Below are 27,767 nucleotides of genomic sequence, written 5' to 3'. Positions count from 1 at the left end.
AGAGTACCTAAGGCCCTGCAAGGCATGCAGCAAATAATCAACAAACTAGTTGAGCGAGTTCACAGATAGTAAGTTCATAATCTAGTGCATAAGTTTAGCTAGTGGGGGCTTCCCATACTAGTGTGTACTAAAGGTGGGGGCTTCCCAAACCTTGTGTTCATATACTGGTGGGGGCTTCCCATGTTTATCCTGGCTAATGAGGGCTTCTCATTAACGGTACTTACTAGACTAACTTCCGACCATGTGTTCTTCTTTACCGAGAACAGGAATACGTACTGGGTCACGTAGGCTTTACGTGACGTGCCCTTCCCCGAGGACATGGTACGCGTGGGGGCTACGTAGGCTTTACGCAGCGTGGCCTTCCGACCTGGAAGCCAGCGGATGGTATTGGGTTACGTAGGCTTTACGTAACGTGTCCTCCCGACCCGGGAGACAAATGGCAATAATCTGGGTTACGTAGGCTTTACGTAACGTGTCCTGACTAACCTGAGGACGATGGTCTATAGTCTAGAGAATGCGTAAGTACGAGTAACTCTTTTAACAATAACATATCCAACCCAATTCCCAACCCGGGAATCCCATGCCTTGGCTGTGTGAACTCACCTTGGTTTGCTCGGCAGATACACAAAGAGTACAGTTAAGCTAGTAAATGATCAACCACGTCCTATCATGGTCGTTATACAAGTCAGGTTCGTATATAGCACGTATATTGTATCACGTATAATCATGGCAAACACGTACATGTATCATCAACCCGATAAACAATCTAAGTGTTCGGTCCAATCATTACCCGGCCCAATGACAATAAGCAGCCCAATATCATAAGATTGGGCCCGTGACAGTGTAGGCCCAAAACAGTGTTTGTGCATAGCCGGTCTCGAGTCGCAACCGGGGTCTCGAGTCACAGCAAGGGATTACGAGTCGCAACCGCTGGTTACGAGTCGCAATGGTGATCTCGGTTCATCATGGTCTGGTTACGAGTCGCAACGGGACTCGCAACCATGATCTCGGCTTGTGCTGTTTGTGGTCTCGAGTCGAGACGGTGAGGTTTCGACTCGCAATCTGAGTCGCGACCGTGTGTGTAACTGGTTTCCATAATTCCTGTAACAATCACCCGTGATTCTAGCAAACAACTTAGGCAGTTTCACAATTCAGATCAATTAACAGTTTTTCCATAATCCACCAAGCATACTATCGATCAAACAGGACTTTTATCATGAATTTCGTATGAACATTTATAATCCAAAATCAAGAACGTTTATCTAAACACATAAACACATCCGATTCTAACATTCACGGAGCCAATCAATGAGCATCAACTAATCCGATTTAGTTAGCATATTAACCAGTTACAATCTGATTTAATCACGTATACATGTAGCCGATTACAATCATACAATTACCTATATCCGATTCATGAGCAAGCCAATTATATGAACACTACTATCATTGATCCAATCTAAAATTATCATACACAACCCGTTAACAAGACTCATTCGGTATCAAGCAATCATATTCGAAAACATCAACATACACACAAACAATTACAAACATGACAAGTACTAACCGAATTAGAGAAGAAGAGAGGGTGATCCGAATTGTGGAGGCCCTTGCCGTCGGGTTCCAAGCAACCGAGAGAGAGAGAGAAAAGACTAGGGTTTTGAGAACTTGTGTGTGTGATATGTTTGTAACAAGAATGAGAAACAAAACCCCTTGCAACTTGCTTGAACACGTGAAAGGGGAGTGGGCCGAACCCCTCATGGGCCGCCCTATTGATCCGTGCACAAGAATGAGACCCAAACGGCCTTGTGCGAGTGATGTGTAGTGTTATGCGTTTAGAACATCTTGTGCGGTTTGGCTCATTTAATATACAAACACGTATAGTAAACACTACTCACTTAGAAACATAATCACAAGATTCACATTACATTCATTAGTCAAGTATCACGTAGACACGTAACGTTACATTAAAGTGAGTCTAAAGTTCGAGTTGTCACATACATTGTGTTAAACTAGGTGTAATCAAGGCTAATCAGTAGGCATTATCTATTGCTCGTTAATCTGCAATGTGAGTCATTCTCCTTTTTAAATTGTTTTCTCACAGTTTGTGAGTAAGTATTACAATACCTCAAATTATTTTCAAGGTTATAATTACAGGGATTAAGTCTTTGTAATCACCAAATTACAGCTAGTATGTGGGGTACTGTGCACATTACTATTTTTATCACTCTATGTGAGTGAGTATTACTCTATGTGAGTGATTATTACTCTGTGTGAGTAAACCGTCACTATTAGGACAACGGGACCCAATAGTGGTATGACCACAGTCACAGATCCGGTCGAGTGACAAATACCCATTCTTGATAATTGGTTGATAGAAACATTGTAATCGCTCTTAATACTGTAAATTTATAACTAGCGGGTCGTTTTAGAAAATGGAATGATTCACTCAGTATTTCCCCGCTGACAAAACCTTTTTCAAACATGTTTCAGGTGATCTGTGTGATCCAGGAAAAGTGCAGTAAAGCACTATCAAGCTCAAGAAGTGGCTCAGTGTAAATAAACCAATAAAACGTGTTTTGAAAAATAAAGATTTCTGTGTGAAATCAACTTATTGTAAATTATGGGATTTATCCCTTAAAACTTTGTGTAATATATTAAACGAGCATTTTACGGTGAAAAGATCCTGTAATAAAAGACTTCCGCTGCCGCATAAATTAAATACCACGGGTACCACTGAAATCTGCCCGCGGCCCCCGACTCCGTCCAGGGTAGGGTCGGGAGCCGTGACAGAAGGTGGTATCAGAGCTAAGAATTAATAACTATTGAGCCACTGATCGAGCCACTGATTAAGCCTAATACTAAATTAAGTATTTGACAGAATACTTAAATTTACTAGTTGTTATTTTGTGATTATATGTTTTCTTAACTGATTACTTGTTAGTTACAGTATGAGTAAGCAAAAGCTGTCTGCTATCTACCACAAACTAGATGTTGCATCTTCTTCTAAAAACCTAGTAAACCTAGAAGAAGGAATCTTTGTCCGCAAGGCGAATTATGAGAATCCTCTTTCCCCAGAGAAAAGGGATTCGATACTTAAAAAGAGTCAGGAGAAAAAGAAACCCCGAACCAAGAGAGTTAGGTTTAACCCAGAAGTTCAAGAATTGGGTAATAATACACCTTGGGAAAATAAAATAGACAAGAAATGGGCAAATCTCTATATGCTAACTACTGTAGCAGAAAATGCCAAACTCTAAATATCCTATAAGTTGGGTCTAGTAAGGGAAATCACCACCTAGTAAATAAATAAAATCCCAGTGTGTTTATTTCCGTTATTTCTGTACAAAAAAGTAATATGCAATAAAACTTCAGTGTTTGTTTGTTAAACTTTGTTCCAAAGTTTTAACATTGCATTTTTGCATATATGCTATGCAGCATGAATGAGATGTCGGAAGCATTCCAGAATCTCAACTTATATCCAGTGCCTATCGAAGTCTCTCACGACTTTACTGGTTACATTGCTGACATAGAAGAACCTGTGGAATTCAAAGCTCCACCGCTGGAAAAAGCCAAACCTAAAAAGAAGAGAAGATACGTAGGGTGGAGGAAAGTACGCCGTAGGAAACCTGCCACTAGGAGACTCCCTAAAATAAAAAATCCTGTGATCGTGGGCAAGGGAAAGGAAATAGAAACTGGAGAAAGTTCAAAACCACCCGAAAAGGAAATAGGAATAGATCTGAAACAAAAGGGAATAGAGATTGGCGAAAGTTCCAAACAGCCAGAAGAACTTACTTTCCAAGATGAAATAGACCGTCTATTAGGAAACTGTGAGGTCATAAGCCCAATCCGCACTAATCTGTATCCTTACCCGGCTACAGTCCAATTTCCTTTAACCGTAGCACCGGCTATTCCAGAACCTTTAATCCATACTCAACCACTAGGGGAACTAGAAGAATGGTGGACAAACGACTGGCAATTTCAAAACATAGTTAACAGTCCCTATAGTTTTCTCCCACAGTTTGATCCAGAACCTATCCCTAATCCTCCCATGAGTAATGGAAACCTAGCTGAACTCCGGCAGTTCGGTGAAGAACTGATAGGTACAGGTAATAGGATCAGGGAAATGGGGGAGCATCTAACTTGGAAGTACGATGAGAGGGAGCGTCGTTACTAGAACAGTCAGTTAAACCACAGAAAGCCGTATTGTATGATAGTAACTTAAAATTCTGTAAAATGGGCAATAAAACTCTGTAAAATACGGTGTGTATGGATGCATATACAATATACCATAACAAAGTAAAAGTCGAGAAATCGACAATTTTGGTTATACTTGTATATTGTGATAATCTATGTGTTTATCTATGTGAATTTTGTCATTGATAAGTTAGACACTAATAATTTTTACCAACTAGCAGATGGAAAACGCTAACAATGAACCAATTAATGAAGTAAATCAATCTGAGCAAGAACAGGAAGATCAATATATAACTCGACAAGATATTGAGCACTTTATCGCCCAAGGGATAGCTCATGCTATTCCAGAAATTGTGGCTGCTGTTCAGAAACCTGCCGAACCACAATTAATTCCTAGTAAACGTATTCCAAAAGATAACGGCAGTAACAGCATAAATGGAGGCGGCAATCATGACAATCATGATCCGCAACAGGCCCCACTCCCCAAAAGAATAAAAGCCGCAACGCCTGGTTGCACATACAAAGAATTTCTTGCTTGCAAACCCGCTGAATTTGCAGGTAACGAAGGGGCAACTGCAACACTGCGTTGGTTAGAGAAAACCGAAGCAGTAATCGCAATAAGCAAATGTGCCGAAGAAGATCAAGTGATGTATGCATCAAATCTGTTCAAGGAAGGAGCACTAGAATGGTGGAACACGGTCCTCCAGGCAAAAGGAAGAAGGATAGCCTATGCCATGAGTTGGGAAGAATTTAAGAATCTGGTAGAAAGAAAATTATGTCCCGAATACGAGAAGGAACAAATGGCAAACAAGTTCCTGAGTCATCGTATGCTAGGTGTAGATTGTCGGGGCTATACTTCGATATTCTTTGAATACGCAAGGGTAGTGCCATCACTGGCTTCGCCAGAACCGGTACTTATTTCCCGTTACATCTGGGGGTTAATTAGTGAAATCCGAAACATCGTTAAAGCTGCGAGACCTCGTACTATTGACGATGCGGTAGAATTAGCTAACACCCTAACGGATGAATTGGTGCGCACAAGAGAGGAAGATCGTAAGAAGGAGTTAGCTCAAAAGATTACCCAAGGATTTCGTGTGGGTAATACCAAGAAAAGAGGAACGGGGCAATCCTCATCACCTCCTTTCTGTAGAAATTGCAAAAAGAAGCATTACGGACAATGCAACATGATTTGCAATTTTTGCAAAATGAAAGGACATCGGGAAGAAGACTGCAGGAAGAAAACAAGAATTTGCTATAATTGCAGAGAAAGAGGTCATTTCCAATTTGAATGTCCTAAATTAGCTAAACCTGTAGCTAACCAAACCAAACCAGCTGAAGGAGCAACCAAGAGAAATGCGCGGGCATTCCAGCTGACCACCCAAGAGGCCGAACTCATTCCGGATGTGATAGCTGGTACTTCCTAGTACATGACGTATTTGCAAAAGTATTATTTGACTCTGGTGCGAACCAAAGTTTTATTAATACTTCATTTTGTCAAGCTCTTAAGTTACCATTAACCACTCTTAGGCAAATTTTCACAGTTGAAACCGCAGAAGGAAATTCTGTGAACATAGATAAAATCTGGCAAGAAGGAAAAATAGAATTATTAGGCCATAAGTTTTCTGCAAATCTGTTGCCAATGAATTTAGCTGGATTCGATGTAGTGTTAGGAATGGATTGGTTAATAGCCAACCATGCTCGAATCCTATGTGATAAAAATGCTGTAGAAATTCAAACACCTTCCGGAGAAGTAATTTTAATTACTGGAGATAAACCTCGAAAGCCATTGAAATTCATATCAGTAATGAAATTGGCTAGTTATTCAAGAAAACAGGAAATGGTGTATATGATTTCCGTAATCATTAACACTAAAGATAAGGAACTCCAGGACATCCCCGTAGTCTCAGAATACCCAGACGTTTTTCCAGAAGAATTACCTGGATTACCACCTGATAGAGAAGTAGAGTTTAGAATTCATTTAATTCCAGGTACTGCACCAATAGCTAAAGCACCCTATATATTAGCACCTACTGAAATGTTAGAATTGAAAAAGCAATTAGATGAATTGTTAAGCAAAGGATTCATACAACCTAGTTCATCCCCTTGGGGTGCACCAGTGTTATTTGTGAAAAAGAAAGATGGATCGATGAGAATGTGTATCGATTATAGAGAATTGAATAAGGTTACGATTAAGAATCGATACCCATTACCTAGGATTGATGATCTTTTTGATCAATTACAAGGAGCTAGGTATTTCTCTAAGATAGATTTAAGATCTGGATACCACCAGTTGAAAGTGCAAGAAGAAGATATACCGAAAACTGCTTTCAGAACTAGGTATGGTCATTATGAGTTTACAGTCATGCCCTTTGGGTTAACGAATGCCCCAGCAGCATTCATGGACATGATGAATCGAATCTGTAAACCATACTTGGATAAATTTGTGATCGTTTTCATCGACGACATACTTATTTATTCCAAAAGCCAAAAAGAACATTGTGAACACTTACACGTTCTCTTAACTTTGTTAAGAAAAGAAAGGCTTTATGCCAAATTCTCGAAATGTGAATTTTGGCTACAAGAAGTACAATTCTTAGGTCATGTGGTAAATCATGAAGGTATTCATGTAGATCCTGCTAAGATAGAAGCAATTACAAAGTGGAAAGTCCCACAAACAGCTATGGAGATAAGAAGTTTTCTAGGCTTAGCTGGATACTATAGACGATTTATCAAAGATTTTTCTAAGATAGCCGTACCATTAACTAAGTTAACCTGTAAAGCCGCTAAGTTTGAATGGGGACCTAGACAAGAAGAAGCCTTTAAGATTTTAAAGCATAGATTGACGAATGCACCAATCTTAGCTTTACCCGAAGGAACAGAAGACTTTGAAGTATATTGTGATGCTTCAAAGTTAGGTTATGGATGTGTGTTGATGCAACGCAAGAAGGTAATTGCGTATGCTTCTAGACAATTGAAAAAGCACGAAGAAAATTATACGACTCATGATCTAGAACTAGGAGCCATAATTTTTGCCCTTAAAATCTGGAGGCATTATCTGTATGGAAGTAAGTTTACTGTTTATACAGATCATAAAAGTTTAAGATATATATTTGGGCAAAAAGAGTTAAACATGAGACAAAGAAGATGGATGGAGATGCTAAGCGATTACGACTGTGATATCCAATATCACGAAGGAAAGGCAAATGTAGTTGTAGATGCCTTAAGTCGTAAGTACCATGAGAAACAGAAACGAGTCCGTGCTCTGAGGTTAAATCTACAAGTAGATTTAATGGCACAAATCAAAGAAGTTCAACAAACAGCAATCAAAGATGGTGCTGAAGGAATGAAAGGTTACCTAAAAGAACTAGAACAAGGAAATGATGGAATTTGGAAATTCCATAAGAAACGAATTTGGGTACCTATACAAGGAGAGTTAAGAAATAAAATCTTAGAAGAAGCTCATAAATCTAGGTATACCATGCACCCAGGAAACAATAAAATGTACCAAGATTTAAGAAATAATTTTTGGTGGATATGAATGAAAAAGGATATAGCCGAATACGTATCCAAGTGTTTAACTTGTTCACAAATTAAAGCTGAACACCAGAAACCTTCAGGACTACTACAACAGTTAGAAATGCCTGTATGGAAATGGGAACTCATAACAATGGATTTTGTTACCAAGTTACCCAGAACCAGAAAAGGTAATGATGCGATTTGGGTAATCGTAGACCGATTAACCAAGTCAGCTCATTTCTTACCAATGAAAGAAACCTTTAGCATGGAAAGGTTAGCACAACTGTACGTGGACGAAGTAGTATCCCTACATGGAGTCCCACTCTCTATTGTATCAGATAGAGATAGTCGTTTTACTTCTCATTTCTGGACAAGTTTTCAGAAAGCAATGGGAACTCGACTAAATCTAAGTACTGCTTATCATCCACAAACAGACGGACAGAGTGAAAGGACAATACAAACTCTAGAAGACATGCTCCGAGCATGTGTAATTGACTTTGGTGGTAATTGGGATAGCCATTTGCCATTAATTGAATTCTCCTATAACAATAGTTATCATTCAAGCATCGAAGCTGCACCATTCGAAGCATTGTACGGACGTAAGTGCAGAACTCCAGTATGTTGGGCAGAAATCGGAGAAAGTCAATTATCAGGTCCTGAAATTGTACAAGAAACTACTGACAAGATAACTCAGATTAAGGAAAGATTGAAAACGGCTCGAGATCGTCAGAAGAGCTATGCAGACAATCGTCGTAAGCCTTTAGAATTTCAAGTAGGAGATAAAGTACTTTTAAAAGTCTCTCCTTGGAAAGGAGTAGTACGATTCGGTAAGAAAGGAAAGCTGAGTCCGAGATATGTTGGACCATTCCCCGTGATTCAACGAATAGGACCAGTAGCTTATCGTTTACAACTACCAGAAGAATTATCTGGAGTACATGATGTATTTCATGTATCCAATCTCAAGAAATGTTTATTAGACGGATCCCTAGTAGTACCTCTTCAAGATATAGAGGTAAATGAAAAGCTAAAATTCGTAGAGAAACCCCTACAAATAGAAGACCGGAAGATCAAGTTTCTTAAGCACAAACGACTAGTGCTAGTAAAAGTCAAATGGGAATCCAAGAAAGGACCAGAATACACGTGGGAACTGGAATCAGAAATGAAGCGAAAGTACCCTCATCTATTTCAGTAAATCTCGAGGACGAGATTTTCTTAAGGTGGGGAGGATGTAACAACTGCCACTAAAATCAATAATTAGAACGATAATTAGTTAATAAGAAAACCCTAGTTAAGACACCCAAGTAATTTTACACTAACCCTAAAATTTTCATAACAATCAGAATCAGGATCAGGACCCCTAAAACTCAGGGGGGATAAACCCTAGTTGGTAATATCTTAACAGTTTTTACGTGGGAACTAAGTTTCAGTCGAAACCAACTCAGCAGGCCTATACCCACAACAAGGCTACTCTAGGCTAGATGGGTTTCCCAGGCGAGTCGCGACAGAATCACTGTCGTCTTACGCGACACGCGGGCGGTTTAAATTTTCAGTATAAATAGAAGGGGTTGGGACTTGAATTCAGATGTTCATTCGACGTCAAAACTCATAATACACACTGAGTTAGACGTAAATTACTATCAAACACACACTAATCACGAGGTGCTGCCACAATCAGGGTAATAACTCGATCGCTATTACGATTCAACGTCCGATCGATTATAACTATCCAACGATAGTCCGGGTGCTGCTCAATTGAGCTTGTACTTTGATTATTCGTCGTGATTTCGACTTGAATATTTGAGTGTTGTTCGAATTCGGACTATACTCTGTTATTCGTTGTGAATCCGATTGAATTATCGAGTATTGCACTGATTAATCGTTGTGAGGGTTTAATCTCGTGAATTGACGTAACTGCTGTATTAGTTACTAACCTGTCTGTGTGTACATTGTGTTAAACTAGGTGTAATCAAGGCTAATCAGTAGGCATTATCTATTGCTCGTTAATCTGCAATGTGAGTCATTCTCCTTTTTAAATTGTTTTCTTACAGTTTGTGAGTAAGTATTACAATACCTCAAATTATTTTCAAGGTTATAATTACAGGGATTAAGTCTTTGTAATCACCAAATTACAGCTGGTATGTGGGGTATTGTGCACATTACTATTTTTATCACTCTATGTGAGTGAGTATTACTCTATGTGAGTGATTATTACTCTGTGTGAGTAAACCGTCACTATTAGGACAACGGGACCCAATAGTGGTATGACCACAGTCACAGATCCGGTCGAGTGACAAATACCCATTCTTGATAATTGGTTGATAGAAACATTGTAATCGCTCTTAATACTGTAAATTTATAACTAACGGGTCGTTTTAGAAAATGGAATGATTCACTCAGTATTTCCCCGCTGACAAAACCTTTTTCAAACATGTTTCAGGTGATCTGTGTGATCCAGGAAAAGTGCAGTAAAGCACTATCAAGCTCAAGAAGTGGCTCAGTGTAAATAAACTAATAAAACGTGTTTTGAAAAATAAAGATTTCTGTGTGAAATCAACTTATTGTAAATTATGGGATTTATCCCTTAAAACTTTGTGTAATATATTAAACGAGCATTTTACGGTGAAAAGATCCTGTAATAAAAGACTTCCGCTGCCGCATAAATTAAATACCACGGGTACCACTGAAATCTGCCCGCGGCCCCCGACTCCGTCCAGGGTAGGGTCGGGAGCCGTGACATGACTAACCTGGGCATAGGCCCTGAAAAGAAGAAACGTGCATCTGCCGCTAATGTTTCGCTGAAAAGAGCTGATACGGTGTAAACCCAGTCATCCAAGGTTAAAAATGTTGGGGGGGAGAAGAAAGGTACGCGCCATTCCTCTGACTCCTGGTGTGATTATGTGGTGGTATCTGACTCGTTGGAGGGTCTTGCGCCTGCAGTTGTGAAGAAGCCGAACGCGGAGCCTAGGGATACTGCTGACATCCCTCCTTCAAATCCTGATGACCCAATTGACTTAGATTCAAGTCCAGAGCCCTTGTTGAAGCCAAAGGCGAGAAAAAGAAAACAGACTGATGTTGAGGCCGAAGGGCAACCTGCTTAGAAGGTTCAAAGGAAGAAAATCACCAGAAGGAGCAATCTGGATGCCTTTATTGTGAAACCTTATCCTGGTAAGCCTTTTTCTTTATTTGCTTTCTATGCGCATTGCATGTTTGTAAATATGTATTTTGTTTTTGTAGAAAAACCAAGTTCCCTGTGCACGCGGAGCTATCATCCGCGGTCAATGAGGATCTTCCGCCTTCACCTCCTCGCGCCCCGATTAGCGAGCAGCTAGAAAGTACTAAAGCTGCTGGAGTGCTGGTGATGATGAGGCGGAGAAGACTGCTGAGGCAGGGATCCCTGAGGTTGAAAAACCTGTTGAAGTTGTGGTGGAAACGGAGAAGGTTATTAGCCCGGAGGCTGCGGGTGTTGATTTGGGCATCCAAAGTCTCTTGAAGTTGTGGCGCGAGACCCGGAGAAAAGAAAATTCGCTCAAGAAGACCCTGTGGCAACTTTTCCTACTGCGGGTTTTGCTTCTGTAAATGTCGAGAAGAACCCTGTTGAAGACTAAAGTTCTTTTTCTTATGCTAATGAAAATTCCCCTATCCGTCCGGATGAAACTCTGGGGGATTATTATTACAGAACTTACTCGGAGAAGAACGCTTCTGAAATTCATGCTCCAGTTTGGAACTTGAAGAAAGGTGATACCTTTTCAGACTGGCGTGTGTGCCGAGACTAGTTGCAGGGAACCTTTCCTCCTGGGGAGATTAAATTTTGAGAGGGACGTCCGCATGAACAGACATATCATGCTTATCTTGAAGAAGCTGCTACTTACACGTCTACTACGCATCACATAGTGCGCGAGTGGTATAGTATGCACAAAGAATAGGCTGCCTATGAGGAGTCCAAGAAAAAATTTGCTGAGGACGAGGCCCGAGTAGCTTAGTTGAAGGCTACGTTGGAGGCTAACCGGGATAAGTTTGAGAACGACCGAAGAACTGAAGAATGGTCTGTAGCTGGTTGGAAAAGAAAGGCAGAGGCTGAGGCTGCTCTCCTTTCTAAGGAGCGTAAAAATTGGAGAGAGATTTGTGAGAAAGACAATAACGAGAAGATAGGTCTTCGCAATATCATTAATAACCTCAAAGCGGAAGTTGAGAGATTGAAAAAACAAGATGCGGAGATCGAAAAGTTAAAACAAGAGAAAGCTGAAGCTGAAGTAGCCCGTGATGAAGCACGTTCTCATCAGGAAAGAAGTGAGCAAAGAGAGGTACGTACCTGCGCTACCCTTGCCCTTAGAGATAAGGAGATAGAAGAACGTACTTCTTTATTATCTGAGCAGGAACAACTTAAGGCGGAAGTTGAGTCTGCTAAAAAAGATTTGAAGCTTGAACGAACTGAGAAGGCTGAGACTTCCCGCCGTCTTGCCAAAACTGAAGAAAAGTTGGAAAACTCCGAGACTGCGCGGGCAACGGCGGAGAGTGAGCTTGAACCATTAAAAAGTGACATGTTGTGGTTGAAAGAGCATGGAATCGCAAGCGTAAGTTCATCTGTCTTTGATAATATTTGGAGATATTTGCACGTCTTCTTATTTTTCTTTACTTTTGTGTAGGTTGCCGACTCAGTTCTTAATTCTGAAGAACTAGATAAAACGGTTGCGCACCTGCTGGTTGCTGTGCGGAATGATGGATATGCCCAAGGGTATGCAGAGTGTTCCCATCATGTGGTTAACGCTTTAAAGGTTGACTGGGACACTAGTAGGTCAGCTACTCATGGTGTTGATACCGAAGCTGCTCTTGCTGCTGCGAAGACTCAATTTAATACTTTACAGCTCCCAGTCATGGATCTCATTACTGTCGCGATGCAGTCTGAAGACTACGTGACGCAGCTGAGAGAGGTTTTTCCAGACAAAGAAGAGGATGAGGATGAAGACCTAGCTTAGGTTTTCTTTATTCTTGTGTTTGTATGAACAATTTTAACTTTAGGTTTGGGGTGTGAATCCCTGTCTGTTAATGCGCTGTGGCGCAAGTAACTTTATTTTATACACTGCCGTGTATGTTTATAATTTTTTGTTAAGGAGTGCGATGCGCTAGTAACTAGTATGAAATGTGTTTGAATTACAATATTTTGCATTAGTACAATTGCTTTGACTAGGTAAGGCGAATAAAGGTGGTATAAAGCTCATGTGCGAACGTAAGGCTGGGCCTTGCGCGATGCGTGTGATCATTGACCGTTCATGAGACTTGTGTTACGGTTACCATAATGTTTTTGCGCTTACCAAAAGGAATTGCATGCACTTTCTAATGAATACAAAAATAATAGAACTAACTTTGCTTTGATTAATGATAAGGCTTAGAGGCCGTAGTACAAAGTTGTCTGTTTAGGATAATTAAATGGAACTTAACTTACTCATACTATAGTTCTACGCCATGGATTGGTAAGAGAAATTGACCAACATGTGAAGAGACTATTGTATGCTACTTGCTTCTTGTGCCGCTTAGTTTTTAGCTTTCTTACTCGGGCCTTCATCGCCGCGAGTAATTTGTTTTATATCCTTCCGCACATTCTGCAGTAAGTGGGTGAGTTCACCACTTTTGAGCACTTTTTCAATCTCGGTGCGGAGGGATATACAATTGTTTGTAGTGTGACCATTATCCTTGTGGTAGTCACAATACTGATTCGGATCTTGACCCCTCTTGATCTTCATTGGCGGAGGGGTTTTAAACTGATTGTCTTCTGTGCTGAGCACCTCCGCCGGAGTTTTCATTAGGGGGTCCACTGTCGTTCTCTATTCTCTTGCTTTGTTTCCATCTGTGCTGTGAACTTGTTTATAGTCGCCCGAGCATCGTCAGACGAGTATGCTCCAGAAGTTGAGTCGCGCCAATTCTTCTTAAATTTCTTTCCACCTCTACCACTCATGTCTTGTGGACGATTGTGTGGTGGCGGTGGCCTGTTGGTGCTGAGGTTTTGTTCCATTTGGGCGTATACTTTGGCTGCAGCCATCAGCTTCTCCCAGCTCTTGGGTAACCCTTCTGTTCCCGACAAAACCTTGATCATGTCATCGCAGCGGACAGCATACTTGAACTGCGCTCGTATCAAATGCTCGTGCACGTCACCAATCTCTAGTACTTCCTTATTATAACGCATTATGAAGTCCTCTAGGCTCTCATCATCACGCCTCCAAATATTCATCACGTCAGCAGTGTCTCTGATCAACCTTCGCTGTTGGCTAAAATGCACCAGGAATTTTCCTCTTAAATCCACCCACGATGTTATCTTCCCGACCGGTAGGTTATCGAACCATAGTCGCGCTGTGCCTGTCAGTGTTTGGATGAATAGGTGGCACCATATTGGCAAGGTCCAACCTCCTACCAGGCCCGCGCTGGTGACAACACGAAGGTGATCGTTTGGATCTGTCATGCCATTGAATTTTCCGACATTTGATGGCAGTTTCACCTTTTCCAAAGGAGCTAAGGCGATCTCACTGATGAACTTCGAATTCTCCGCTGCCTCTGCCGGGAGGTAGATTAAGTTGTAATCATGATCTGCATCCGGGTTATAAACCGCACGAGGTTTATAATTTTTGTGGTCCCGTTGGAACCGGCTAAACACACTCGTGTTATCTCCCTCCTGGTATGTTCTGTCATATTCGTCGGTGTGGGTGTCCCGCTTCTGGTAGGAACGCGGGCCCAACCAAGAATGGATCGATTGCCTTCGATGGGAATGAGATTCATCATGATACTCTCTTCGTCAATTCTCTGAATGAGTAGAATCATGCCTTGTAGGAGATCCGGAGTAAACTTCTGTGTCTTCCACATGAACTCGTGATGGTGCTTCATGGTGTGAAGCACGAGGTGCAGATGGTGCTCGTGTACGAGATATAGGTCTTCGTGACTGAGTGGGAGGAGCAGACTGTGCACAAATTTGTGCGTATACGGCGTTTATTGCTCCTTGGGATCTAACATACCACGAGATGGGGGTTTCACCGGGAGGTAAAATTGAACTTATCGGGATCTCGGGTTGTGCTCCTGGAGTAACAGGGCCATTCGGATGATTATCGTTGTACTGGACTTCGTTATCATCCGAAGCCTCTTCCACAATCCTTTCGACTTGGGTATTGTGTGCGAAATTTGGCCGAGGGCCTGATTGACGATTTGTCGGAGTTTCTTCCATTGAAAAACAGAGGTGGAAGAGTAAATCGAAACGAGAAGATAAGAATAAAAACTGAGAAATCGGTGGGCGCCAATGAAGAAACACTGGTTTAATCAACCGGAACCAATTGAACCAGGGGGTTTGAATCTGCATAAAAGGGTTAGGTCTCCTCGTTTGATTCAGGGGTGAATTATCTTCTTCCTTTAACAACAACTGCAAAACAAACAGCTGTTAGACTCGCCACGGGGAGAATGGGCGTTCTCTCCGTAACCACCCTCTAGTGTGAGAATAAGTACCGTTTTGATGAAGAAGAAGAAGAAGTAGTATTAAAGTGAAGTGAGAGTAAATTGAGGAATTATACCTGAATTATCCTTTATTTATAGCCGAAGTTTGGGCGGGAAAATCTGTTGATCGAAAAGATGACGGAAAGTAATTTTCTTGAGCGGTTATTTCTTCCACCGTTAATCACTAATGGATGTGTATACACACGGATCGCAATTATGATCGACGGCTGGGGAGATGCCACGTGGAAGGTGGGCAAGTGTGGATTTTCCTTCAATTTTGGTGTCATCATCGTGACTTTGGGGAATGTCCAGGATGATGCCACGTGGCCATTCGGTTATAACCGAATGGTGTTGCACGATAATGCCTTCTAGAAGGATTACAGTTGTAATCCTATGTGGCTCTTCCTCATGGTAATTTTGTTATGACAGAAAGGTCTATTTTTATCCAAGTCTGGATGATATTCACGCGGAGGTTTTTGTTAGGATTTTGTCCTATCTGTTGCATGAGAGCTTGCGTAAGGATTTATTAGTTCCTTTTGGCGCGCGAATGTTACATACTGCTTTTCTTTTAAAGTTCTCTTTTAGAACCAGTGCACGGTCGCGCAAGGTTTATTCTAAAGAGAGCCTATTGGCGAGGTTGTGGTATGGTCTCAAGCGCCTGTGCAAGGTTTTTGGGACCTTACCCCTTCAGTATGTTATTTTGTATTTTCGTATTTGTGCATAATACTTGTATATGGGTATTTTACCAAGTGTTGGTAGTGTATGTCGGTATGTATTTATACGTATAGGAATACGTATTTTCTAGTATTTATTAAGTATTCTCTACTTAATTTATGTATAATTTTTCGGAATACTGTTTTTACACAATTAAAATTACCAACTTTCTATTCTTAATATATATATATATATATATATATATATATATATATATATATATATATATATGGCAGGGATCCTAAGCTAAAACTAAACCCTAAAGCTAAACCCTTAATGCTAAATCCTTAATGCTAAACCCTAATGCTAAACCCTAAAGATAAAGCTAAACCCAAAAGTTAAAGCTAAACCCTAATGTTAAACCCAAAAGCTAAACCCTAATGCTAAACCCTAAATACTATTACTAAACCCTAATGCTAAACCCTAAAGCTAAACCCTAAACCCTAATGCTAAACCCTAAATACTAATGCTAAACCCTAAATAACACTTATTTTTCAATTTTAAACATGTATATACATATATATATAATTGACAATATACATATATGTATAGTTAAAAGATTAACAATATACACATGTGTATAAATCCAAAAAAAATTCTTTTTAAAAAAAATAAAAAATTAAATCCTAAAAGAAAAAGCTGCGATTTTTCCAAAAAAAAAAATGCCTTTTTTTTACTTTTTTTTTTTTTTTTTGCATTTTTTTGCTTAGGGAAAATGTGTGGTCTAGAATGCTTCTCAAGTTTCTCAAATAGCCTACTACTTCTCACATGATCCTTATCCTATATATATATATATATATATATATATATATATATATATATATATATATATATATATTCTATAAAGAGAATTTTATAGAAAAATGTCTATAAATTTTATTTGGTAAAAATATGTATACATCCACATATATCTTAAAATTAATATATATTTTTAAGATCAAAGTTAGAAAAATATATATTTATAGTTTTCACCAAAATAATATATTTTTGAGTTGTTTATGAAAATATATATTTTCTTCTATTCCAAAAATAATATATTTTCAAATTTTTCCAAAATATGATATGTCCTTATAGTAATGATAAAAATTAAGTTTCCGATATATATATATATATATATATAGAGAGAGAGAGAGAGAGGAATGCTAGACAGAAAACCCTTAAATTCTTAGAAAACTCTGGAAACTCAAATCTCCCCCCATTTTTACCCAACCTCCCGACATTTTTTTTTAAAAATTAACACATGTAATATACATGTTTTAAAGTGTTTTGGGCCAAAAAAACAAAAAAGCGCCAAAGGGATTTTTAAAAAAAATGAACAAATTTCAGCAATGTCCGGTTGCGTAACATGTGTTAGACAAAAATGCTGAAAGTTGCTGAAATTTGTTTTTTTTTTAAGAAAACCCTTCGGCGCTTTTTTGATTTTTTTGGCCCAAAACTCTTAAAAACATGTATATTACATGTGTTATTTTTTTCAAAAAAAAAAAGTCGGGAGCTTTGAGTTTTCCGGGTTTCTTAAATATTTAGGGTTTTCTATATAGCCCAACCCTATATATATATATATATATAGTAGGAGTTGGGTGGAAAGTCTAATTTTCCTAGAAAGTCTAGGAAGGAATAAGAATTGGACATGTGTCATTGAGAGATTTTAAGCAGAAGGGCTATCATGTAATTTCACATTTTAATTTTATTTTTGGAATGTATCTTCATTAACTAAAATTCCATGATTTTCGGAATTTTTATTATTTTCAAATTCAAATCTGGAAGTCAATGTGTTTATCTGAAAACTATCAGCATGTAATTAGTGATGTGTGTTACCAGCCAGAGAGGTTGAAGTCAGTGTGTTTTAACACTCTGAAGTCAATATATAATCAGGTTGTGTTTCAACAGTTCTTTTGCATTTTAACAATCTGAATGTGTTTTATGTTATTGTCTATGTCACATTACATCACATATTCCATTGTTCAGAAGATTACTGGAATTTATCAGCATGTTCTTGGTGTTGTGTTTTAACAGTTTACAGGGCTAAAGTCAATTTTTTATAGATCCCACAATATAAAGATGGTAAAACACAGGGTATGAATCTGATTGCTGTTAAAACACAACTGTATGAATCTGAATGCTAAAACACAACTGTATGAATCTGATTGCTGTTAAAACACAACTGTATGAATCTGAATGCTAAAACACAAGTATATGAATATGCTTGCTGTTAAAACACAACTGTATGAATCTGTTTGCTGTTAAAACACAACTGTATGAATCTGAATGCTAAAACACAACTGTATGAATATGCTTGCTGTTAAAACACATCTGTATGAATCTGGATGCTAAAACACAACTGTATGAATCTGAATGCTAAAACACAACTGTATGAATTTGCTTGCTGTTAAAACACATCTGTATGAATCATCTTGCTGTTAAAACACAACTGTATGAATCTGTTTGCTGTTAAAACACATCTGTATGAATCTGAATGTTAAAACACAACTGTATGAATCTGCTTGCTGTTAAAACACATCTGTATGAATCTGGATGCTAAACCACAACTGTATGAATCTGCTTGCTGCTAAAACACAACTGTATTAATTTGCTTGCTGTTAAAACACATCGTCAAAGAAAACGGAGATGATAAGAACAATATTTGAATGGTGATGATGAACTCGGAGATGGTGGAGATGGAGAAGTGTTTTAATTTGATCTGGTGCTCTCCATCGTTTCTAAAGTTATCTTCTTCCATGATTGTAGTTATTTTTGGTAGGGATTGGGGTTTCCAAGATGGGTTTGGAGAGAGAAAGAGGGAAAATCGCTTGAAATTAGGAACTGGGCGGTTATCTAATTGATTTAAAACACGGCCATTAACAAAATTGCCCCTACTCATTTAAAACAATCAATTAATTAAACTCAAATATTACAATATTGCCATTGATTTAATCTCAACCCTTAAACACACCAATCTGATGGACCAGATCGCTTCCTAGACTTTCTAGAAAAAACACACTTTCCGTGCGAACCCTACTATATATATATATATATATATATATATATATATATATATATATATATATATATATATATATATATATAGTCCAAAGTGTCCATTATCCGAATCGTCCAATATTTGGGTATAAGTTATATATTTATTTTCTTTTGATTTTTTTAATACTTCAAATTACAAATTTTTAGTATTTTGGTGTGGTATATTATTTTTCAAGTTCCTAATTTTTAGTATAACTAATACAAGTAATATACATGTAGCACATAATTTTTGTGACTTCCAAATATCTATATTTTCCTAAATATATACTTAGTCATTCTTATTCTTGAAAATCAACCTCCAATACTTGTAATTTTTATAACAAAAATTATGGTAACTTTTTATATTTAAAACCATGATCAAAAATCACTTGTAAACACTTGTTTAAACATATTTTTCTAAGTGTTGAATTTTTACAAAAATTTTGTCATAGTTTCCCTTGAAAATGGAGGTTTCCATGCTTATTAGCATATCATTTTCTTTTCCAAAATTTCACCAACAATCATCAACAACATTCTACAACTTACCATGAGCCATAAACATATTCCTACATGAAGGTATGAAATTGAAGATTTATAAAATCTTATAGTATTTTAACATAGTGTTTAACATGGTTTACTAATACTAAAAACATGATTCTTATTTCATAAAAATCATTTTTACAAAATTTCAATCTTTACAATTTGTAACACATTTTTACAAAAAATCATCTTCTTGAATTTTTCATGTCTTATACACTCTAATGGTTCCATTTTAACACATGAAGCAAGTTTATTTTCTTTTAAAACTCAAACCATGTTCTTTATAAGCAAACTTTGGTTTTCTTGAAACTTTCATGTTTGAAATCCCATACTTTTAAGAGTTACAACTTGTAAGAATAATCATTCTTCACAAAATCAAGTTTATATTCAAGTTCATACTTAACATAAAGGATGATCATCATGGATCTTTCAAGATTCATCCTCATACTTGCTAGATCATGTTTTAGATCATCATCTAGTAAGCTTTTATGTGGTGATCTACACCATACATTCAAGAAATCAATAAACAAGTTCATCACATACACTAAACAACTTAGATCTTTATGATTTTGAGCTTTATGCTTATGTTCATCTTCTTGTTTTGGTGTGATCTTTAGATTTTTAGTTACTTACATACTTTAACCACTAGAATAAGGTGTAAAACAAGATCAAGAAGACTTACTACTAGCACAAAGGCTAGGGATGAACAAGATGTAAGATGAAGAAGAAAAAAGATGGTTAATAGCTCCTCAAGATGGTCCTTCAAGTTTCCTTGCTTGCAACCTTCTTAACTATGCTTGATTCACCTTAGAATGTGCTTAGATTATGTTGAAATGGGTTGAAAAATGGAGATGAAGAGAGGGGTGTTTGGGCCGTAAGCTTGAAGAAGGAGGAGAGGAGTTTGTTGTTTGAATTTTGAGGAATGATAATGTGAAGAATCCTAAGGCCTTTGGTCTTATTATCCACCAACATCAAATTATACAATGGATTAAATGTTTAATATCTATGCAACAACTTAAATAAAATATTCAAGAAAATGGTGGGGTGGTGGGACCCTTGTTAACCGTCCACCAGGGGGGGTCATGGTTTGATTTCAAATGTTAAGTTAGGTTCTAGTTAGGATTTAGGTGATTTGGTTAGGGGTTTAATGTGTTTAGATGTTTTGATGTGTAATATGGTGTTTAGTGTTAATAACTAGTCTTGTAACATTAAAACAATGCTTCTAGTTCAATTTTGGTGTTTCGGGTAGTGCCCGGTTATTCATTTGGTTACCGGTTCGTTAAGGTGCTAAATTGCGCAGTTTAGTGAGTTATGAGATACCTTTTATGACAGTTTTCATTCTCGACACTTTTCAAGTTATTTTGGACCTCTAAACCTTATTTCTGCATTGTATTTTGATGTTTAATTGCTGAATTTTGCAGAATTCTGCATTTAGAGTGTGTTTCAGGTACTTTTTAGTGTTTATTTGTCACTCGGAAGACAGTTTCATAACCCTTACTTTCCTACATGGAGTTCTAGTGTAAATCTTGGTCCTGGGACTCAATCTCTGTCCTAACATGATATCTGTCTGAGTACTGAACTCCTCTCAGTACTACTTGTTTATCTGATAATTGTGCTAGTTTTGTTCTGTGCACTAATTGAACTATTTCGAGTTGCATTTAACAATGATAAGTAGCATGCATCATGCAATGTATTTGTGAGTCTTTTGAAAGTAAATCATGAAATCATTCATATCATAAGTTCAACATGCACAAAACATATATTACAAATTACTGTTCACATCATACGGAATTACATGAAAAAGTGCCAGTTGTCACATAATCAAATGTTATGTTGTCGTTTCTTTTGTTAAACAATGTGTTTTCCTTCAAGTGTTATATGACAATTTAAATTTCAGTGGTTAATATATTTCAACTTTAGTGCTATGATGTCTTTGAGCAATCTACTTCGTCCCACTCCGATGTTTCCGCCATCGGTTGGGGTGTGACAATCATATCAACTTTGTGTATGTACAGATTATATATATATATATATATATATATATATGTGTGTGGGAAGGTTAACGTACAATATTCCTTAATATGCGATGGTACGATATGAAATTATGCATGTTATAAAACTCAAAACCTTAATCACGCATGAAAAAAATCATAAACGTGGTTATTATCGTTTTTCTTCATGCGTGATAATGGTTTTCATTCATGCGTGATTGGGGTTTTGAGTTTTATAACATGCGTAATTTCATATTGTATCGTCGCACATTAAGGTATATTGTATTTTACACTTTCACTATATATATATATATATGTGCGTGTGTGTGTGTAACTTTCTTTTTTTTAATTACTTATAAAAATATTATTTTATAATTAAATTTGATTTACAGTCATTTAAAATACGATGTTTTATAAAATTCCAAGTATACCGTTACGACATTTGTATTTTTATCTACATCTCAATTTTTTTAAACCGAGTTATGATTAGTATTGTACAAAAGTAAACAAAACACAAACATACATATCATCAATGCAATTTAGATTTTCGTTTTAAATAAATTGATGTTGTTTACTATTTTTTTATCCTAATAAATAATGTAAAGTTTTCAAATTTTTGAATATATTGTTGCGACGTACTTTTTTATATGTTTTTTTAAAAGGTTTGTTCAAAATATAATATTTTTGTTGTTTTTAACTTATCAAACCAAACCGATACCGTATGAAAAACTTTGGTAGCAGTACTGGTATTCGTATTTTATGGTTTCAAACATAAATTTCGTTGAAAACAGAGATATATTATGCAATAGAATATCTGTTTATAGCGTAAGCTATAGCGAGTGTCGGTATATACATAATATCGTGACGGACTGAACTGATACTACCTCAATAATATCGGTTTCACATGAATTCGACCAACCAACACCTCTACCGGTATCGTTATTAACGAAACCAGTACATATATTCATTTTTATAATTTCAAATCTATTTAAACACGTGTTGATATCCTTTTATACAAATCACAACTTTATATTTTAAGTTATCTATCAGTTATATCAGAACTTGTACCATATGGATATTAACATATTCTCGACGCAACGCGCACGAGAATTTCACTAGTTAACAAATATTATTAGTAGTTAAAAGGACCAAATGCATTACAGTATAATAAACAACATAGACAATTTTTATTTTTTATTAATTTATTTTATCTTTGAGGAACAAACTCATAATTTTTTTTAAAGAGTAAATTATAAAAATCGTCATTTATGTATGTCACTTATTGCAAACTGTGTCCTTTGTCTTCAATAATTAAAGAAAACGTACTCGATGTTTGCAAACCCTTGCAAGTTATGTCTTTAGCCCTAACTCAGTTAATTTTTGTGGTTAAATCTGACCAAATGGAGTACACATGAGGGTATTTTTGACTCGATATTTGCAAACCCTTGCAAGTTATGTCCTTTAACCCTAACTTAGTTAATTTGTGTTTAAATCTAACCAAATGAACCCCACATGAGGATATTTTTGTGGTTAAATCTAACCAAGTGGACCCCACATGAGAGTAAAATTACCAAAATACCCTCATGTGGGTTCATTTGGTCAGATTTAACCATAAAAAATTAACTGAGTTAAGGCTAAAGAACATAAATTGCAAGTGTTGGCAAAGATCGAGTACGTTTTCTGTAATTATTGAAAATAAAGGACACAGTTTTGTAATAAGTGACATAAATAAAGGGCGATTTTTATAATTTACTAAAAATAATAATAATAAACATAACCGTAATACCATATTCTTTAATTAAATCTATTATATGTAGGACATTTAATTATGTCGAAAGTACAAACTTAATGAAGTCGACAAATAAAATATTAAAATAAAAAGCTAGAATAAAATGAAGGTTAGGCCACAAAGTGTTGAATAGAATACAAAACAAATATATAAAGCCGAGCTGAGCCAAGTAAGCAAGCCTTCCTATGTCTTGATTGTCTTCGACAGCACCTTTCAACTTCAAGTTTCACCCCATTCTAATTGGCTCAGCCCTTTGATGCGAGCCGACTCTTGTGAATGAATCTTCTTACTTTCGGATGGCCAATTATATCCCAACACGTGTCCACTCACTCTTACAACTTACAATTTGGGCACTCTTTGGTTTACAAGTTGCAAACACATTCCCAAAACGACGCCGATTCGTACTTGACACCCCCCTCCATTCTCCGAATACGGAACCTCTCTTTGCATCCATCATCCCATTTTGATTTATTTAATATTATTTTATTATTTTTTAGAAATAAAGAGGGTTCACTTCACTCTTTGATCCGATGATTCATTTATACGTTTAAGGTTTGTTGTTTTTTTTAACTTTGTTTCCCTCCATTTGGAACATCAACTGTCATTCAAAAAGACCTCTTTAAACATCAACTGTCATTTGAATCTGTTTGTTCAACGGATATATAACTTAACCAAACCTTTTATAACTTTCTTTCAAATACTTCCCATCATCCAAACCAGTTTACAACCTTCTCTCCCCTTCCTCATCTTCTCCATTAAAAAACACAAAAACTCAATTCCATCATTGATCATCACCAGCAGAAGTACCAAACCATACACATGAACCATTAAATCTTCTTCACCATAACTTGTAGCTCTTGCTAGTTGTGCTTTGGTGATTTGGGATGATGATCATCTTCATCATCACCGTCATCATCATCATCATCGCTATCTCGCTTTCTCTTACTTGAAGAGGCTGGAAGATGCACCTCATCATCATCATCATCATCGTTGTCATCGTCGTCTTCCTCATCCACTTCAGGAACATCTTCTTCATCCCCAACACCTTCTGCAACCTGCGCAACTGGTTGTACCAGGTACCCTGTATCAACATCCTCTTCTTCCTGCTACCATTAAACCACACTTGGTTAAACTCACACAACTAAAAACAAAAACGAAAATACCAATATCAACAGTTTCCAGATTACATCAAAAATTAAACTCACATAACTTAAAACAGAGCACGAAAACAAAAACGAAAATTCCCATAACAACAGTTTCCAAATTACAACAAAAATTAGCTCATTTAAAACGGAGACTTCCTAGTTTCAAAGAAAATTTCCAAAAACACCAGAGCCAATTTAACAACTTTTGCCATGATTTGGGATAAACTGGTCAAACAATGAAGCAAATTGACATAAAGAAACAAAACAGAATATACAAACTATGATATCCATATGTACAAGATTAAAGGCGCATACAAAATTACAATCTGTTTTACTACAACTAACCATACATATTACGAGTCATAACAAAGAAGCAAACTGACATAAAGAAACGGAAGAGGAAGCGGCAGAAAATTAAAAGTGTTTCAGAGATGATAAAGCAGAAAAGCACATACAAGAGGTTACATGAATAATAAAAGCCTCTCTACGACTCATTAGAGCAATCACATGACACGCGTAACTAGAGCACATTCCAATAATTATGGGACCTTTAATCCCGTACTAAAATATGAACAATAACAGATTTTAACATTGTTTTTTGCAAATAATTCACTTAGGGGACCTTTTAAATCAATAATCCGGCGATAAATAGAGAGATAATATTATCATTACAGATTCATTAAATGAACAGACATGCACAGATGTTATTACATCCAACATTTACACAAGACTGCACACATGAGATGAAAATATACCAAAAGTTAAACAGATGTCCTATTGTTCTTTCACAAAACCACCAAAACCCAAAAAAAGTGCAACAAGAAATCCTATACATCTCAAACCAAACTCCACCAAACATGATGACTACACGTAAAATCTTAATTACAGAAACTTAATTGAAGAAAATATTGCTCAAAAGCAACAAAACGCCATATCTTGTGCACAAAAAAATGAGTCTCTTATCAGAAAGAGTGACAACCAGGCAACCTATATATTATCATTCACTACACATATCAAAAAATATATATACTACCAGCAGATAACAACAAAGCATATTAAAAATGATGGGCAAACACAAAAGTACAGCACATAGAAAATTAACAAGTTTGTGGTAAAAGAATATAATAAATCAAAGAAAAAAGAAACTACCTCATCCTCGGCGTCTTCGTCATCTTCAAAATCTCCTTCTTCAACGCCAACCTCCTCTTCTCCAGTTTCTCCATCATCATCTTCATCTACATCATCTTCTCCCTGCTCATGTCCATCGATTTCACCTTCTGTGCTAGTTACCCACCCAGAACTCCCAGGCTCACCTACGTCACCATCACCATCATCGTTATCAACCTCATCATCATCATCCTCATCGTCTTCTTCCTCCTCGTCTTCAACCCCATCTTCTTCATCATCGCTATCCTCAACCTCGTGAACCTCAATCACATCCTCCTCATCCTCACCTTCCTCCTCATCAATCTCATCCGAATCATCATCACCATCACCGTCCTCATCCTCATCCTCCACATCAGCAGGCTCACCATGAAAACCATTCGCCTGACCACCGACACCATTCGACCCGTTTTCATTCACCCCTCTCACGATCTCCGACTCCTCCTCGTCCGCATCACTCTCATCATCCTCATCCACATCCACCACACCATCCTGCCCTACAACATGTCCGTTAGTCAACCGATTCGGCCCTTTCTCCTCACCGTCCACCTCTCCACTTCCAGGATCATCCTCTTCCTGGTCCTCCTCCTCTTCTTCCTCTTCCTCGTCATCATCATCCTCATCGTCTGACTCCGGCCGCTCGTTCTCATCCACATCCATCTTATCCAAATACTTCAGCGATTTAATCAATCCAAACACTCTAGATCTATAATCCTTAACCCTAGTAACCGGACACTCATACAGATCAAGCGAAACAAGCCTCAACTCCGCTAACGGCCTCAAATCATCAATCTCCTGAATCCGATTATTCGACAAATCTAAATCTCGCAACGACTCCAAACCTGCCTGAACCAGAAACTCCAAACCGCCAGCAATCCGATTATCAGATAATATCAATTTCTGCAGGTTCTGCAACCGCGGAAACTGTTCAAGCGACGAAACACCTATATTCGCGATCGATAACTGTTGCAGGTCCGGAAACTTCTGAAACAACGACGGATGCGGCAAACGGCCGTGAACGCACTTCACGGCACCGTCAAGCGTTAAAGTCCGGACCGCCGCCGTGTCTCGCTGGCCATCTAACGCCGTTTCCACCGCTCTCTCCCAGATCTCGTCCATTATACGCTCAGATTTTATGAAAATTTAGGTTTTTTGCAGATTTCCTAACAAAATTGATGTTTTAAACAACAAATTTAACTGACGGATGAGAAATTGAGAAGAATCTAACCTTGTTTTTTTGCAGCTTATGTTGAAATTGAGAAAAAAAAATGCTAAAACCCTAATTTTTCAGGTGTATGTGTATGTTGATATGATAATGGAGCCCCGAGTAATCACACAAACGTATTGCTTGGGTTAAACAAACCTAACCCTAGAGTTTAGATATTTTGTCTGGTTCCGGATTGGGATGGATTTGTGATCGTTGGATTAGGAGCACACGGATCGCTGACGTGGAGGGAATGTACGGTGGAGATTGGGTGTTGGTGTGTTTGTTGGTTTTACGAAAAACAGAGGTATTGGGAGTGGGGTGCGGTGACAGATTACGAATATGCCTTGGATATTCCGTCATTTTACGATACTGCCACTTCATTATTATTATCTCTCTTCTTGATAGTTCTAAAGATACATAATTTTTTTACGGCAAATTTGGATTAATATCATTGTGTGATTTTTTTTTTTTGAAAGGAAAACTTCATTAAAAAACGCCAACCAAACCCGAAAACCGGGCGGGCACAAAAAGCTCTACAAACACTCTAAATACATACAAATTTACACCAATCCGTCCAGGAAATCGGATTATTTCTGACTCTGTTTTTGAACCAAAGATACCCTAATGACCTTACCTCGCTAAAAATGGAATCCACCTTGACTTCGGCCCCTGAAAAAACCGCCTTGTTCCGAGCAGACCAAAGACACCACACGGTAGAAACAATAATGCCATGGACTACTGGTTCGACTCTGGAAGCAACATTACAAAATTTATGGATTTGAAGAAGATCTCTGAAAGAGAATGCAAAGATCGGAGCGAGGCGACACCATCTACTAATTTTCTGCCACACAATGGAAGCCGTAATGCATGAAGTAAACAAATGGTCCACGGTTTCGGACTCCGACCTGCAAAACGGGCACAGACCATCTCCCACCATAATCCCTCTTTTCCACAATGCATCCGCCGTCGGCAGCCGGTTCATCTCGGCCCTCCAACACAAAATATAGCACTTTAACGGAACCCAC

The 27,767-nt window shown here is 37.7% G+C and overlaps 1 protein-coding gene across 2 annotated transcripts; it reads right to left on the bottom strand.

Annotated features, from left to right (window-relative positions):
• Positions 1–23,304: 23,304 nt before the first annotated feature.
• LOC110915241 (acidic leucine-rich nuclear phosphoprotein 32-related protein) lies at positions 23,305–26,886 on the bottom strand. Of its 2 annotated transcripts, none has more exons than XM_022159904.2 (2): positions 25,521–26,886; positions 23,305–24,329 (listed from the first exon to the last, which is right to left on the bottom strand). In XM_022159904.2, exons 1-2 carry the CDS (start codon positions 26,652–26,654, stop codon positions 24,087–24,089), a joined length of 1,377 nt encoding a protein of 458 aa, XP_022015596.1. In that variant the 5' UTR covers positions 26,655–26,886; the 3' UTR covers positions 23,305–24,086. The 2 variants fall into 2 exon arrangements, with proteins under 2 accessions (XP_022015596.1, XP_022015595.1); XM_022159903.2 differs by having other exon boundaries at positions 23,305–24,332; positions 25,521–26,885.
• Positions 26,887–27,767: the final 881 nt, after the last annotated feature.

The sequence above is a fragment of the Helianthus annuus genome, chromosome 16, assembly GCF_002127325.2.
Source record: "Helianthus annuus cultivar XRQ/B chromosome 16, HanXRQr2.0-SUNRISE, whole genome shotgun sequence".
Lineage (NCBI taxonomy): Eukaryota > Viridiplantae > Streptophyta > Magnoliopsida > Asterales > Asteraceae > Helianthus > Helianthus annuus.
The sequence above is the reverse complement of the archived record's forward strand: the minus strand, read 5'-3'. Positions and strand labels throughout refer to the sequence as shown.

Coding starts and splice junctions, on each gene's coding strand:
- LOC110915241 (XM_022159903.2), bottom strand. CDS start 26,654: ATGGACGAGATCTGGGAGAGAGCGGTGGAAACGGCGTTAGATGGCCAG. Junction 24,333..25,520: donor ACGAAGACGCCGAGGATGAG/GTAGTTTCTTTT, acceptor GTTTAATGGTAG/CAGGAAGAAGAGGATGTTGA.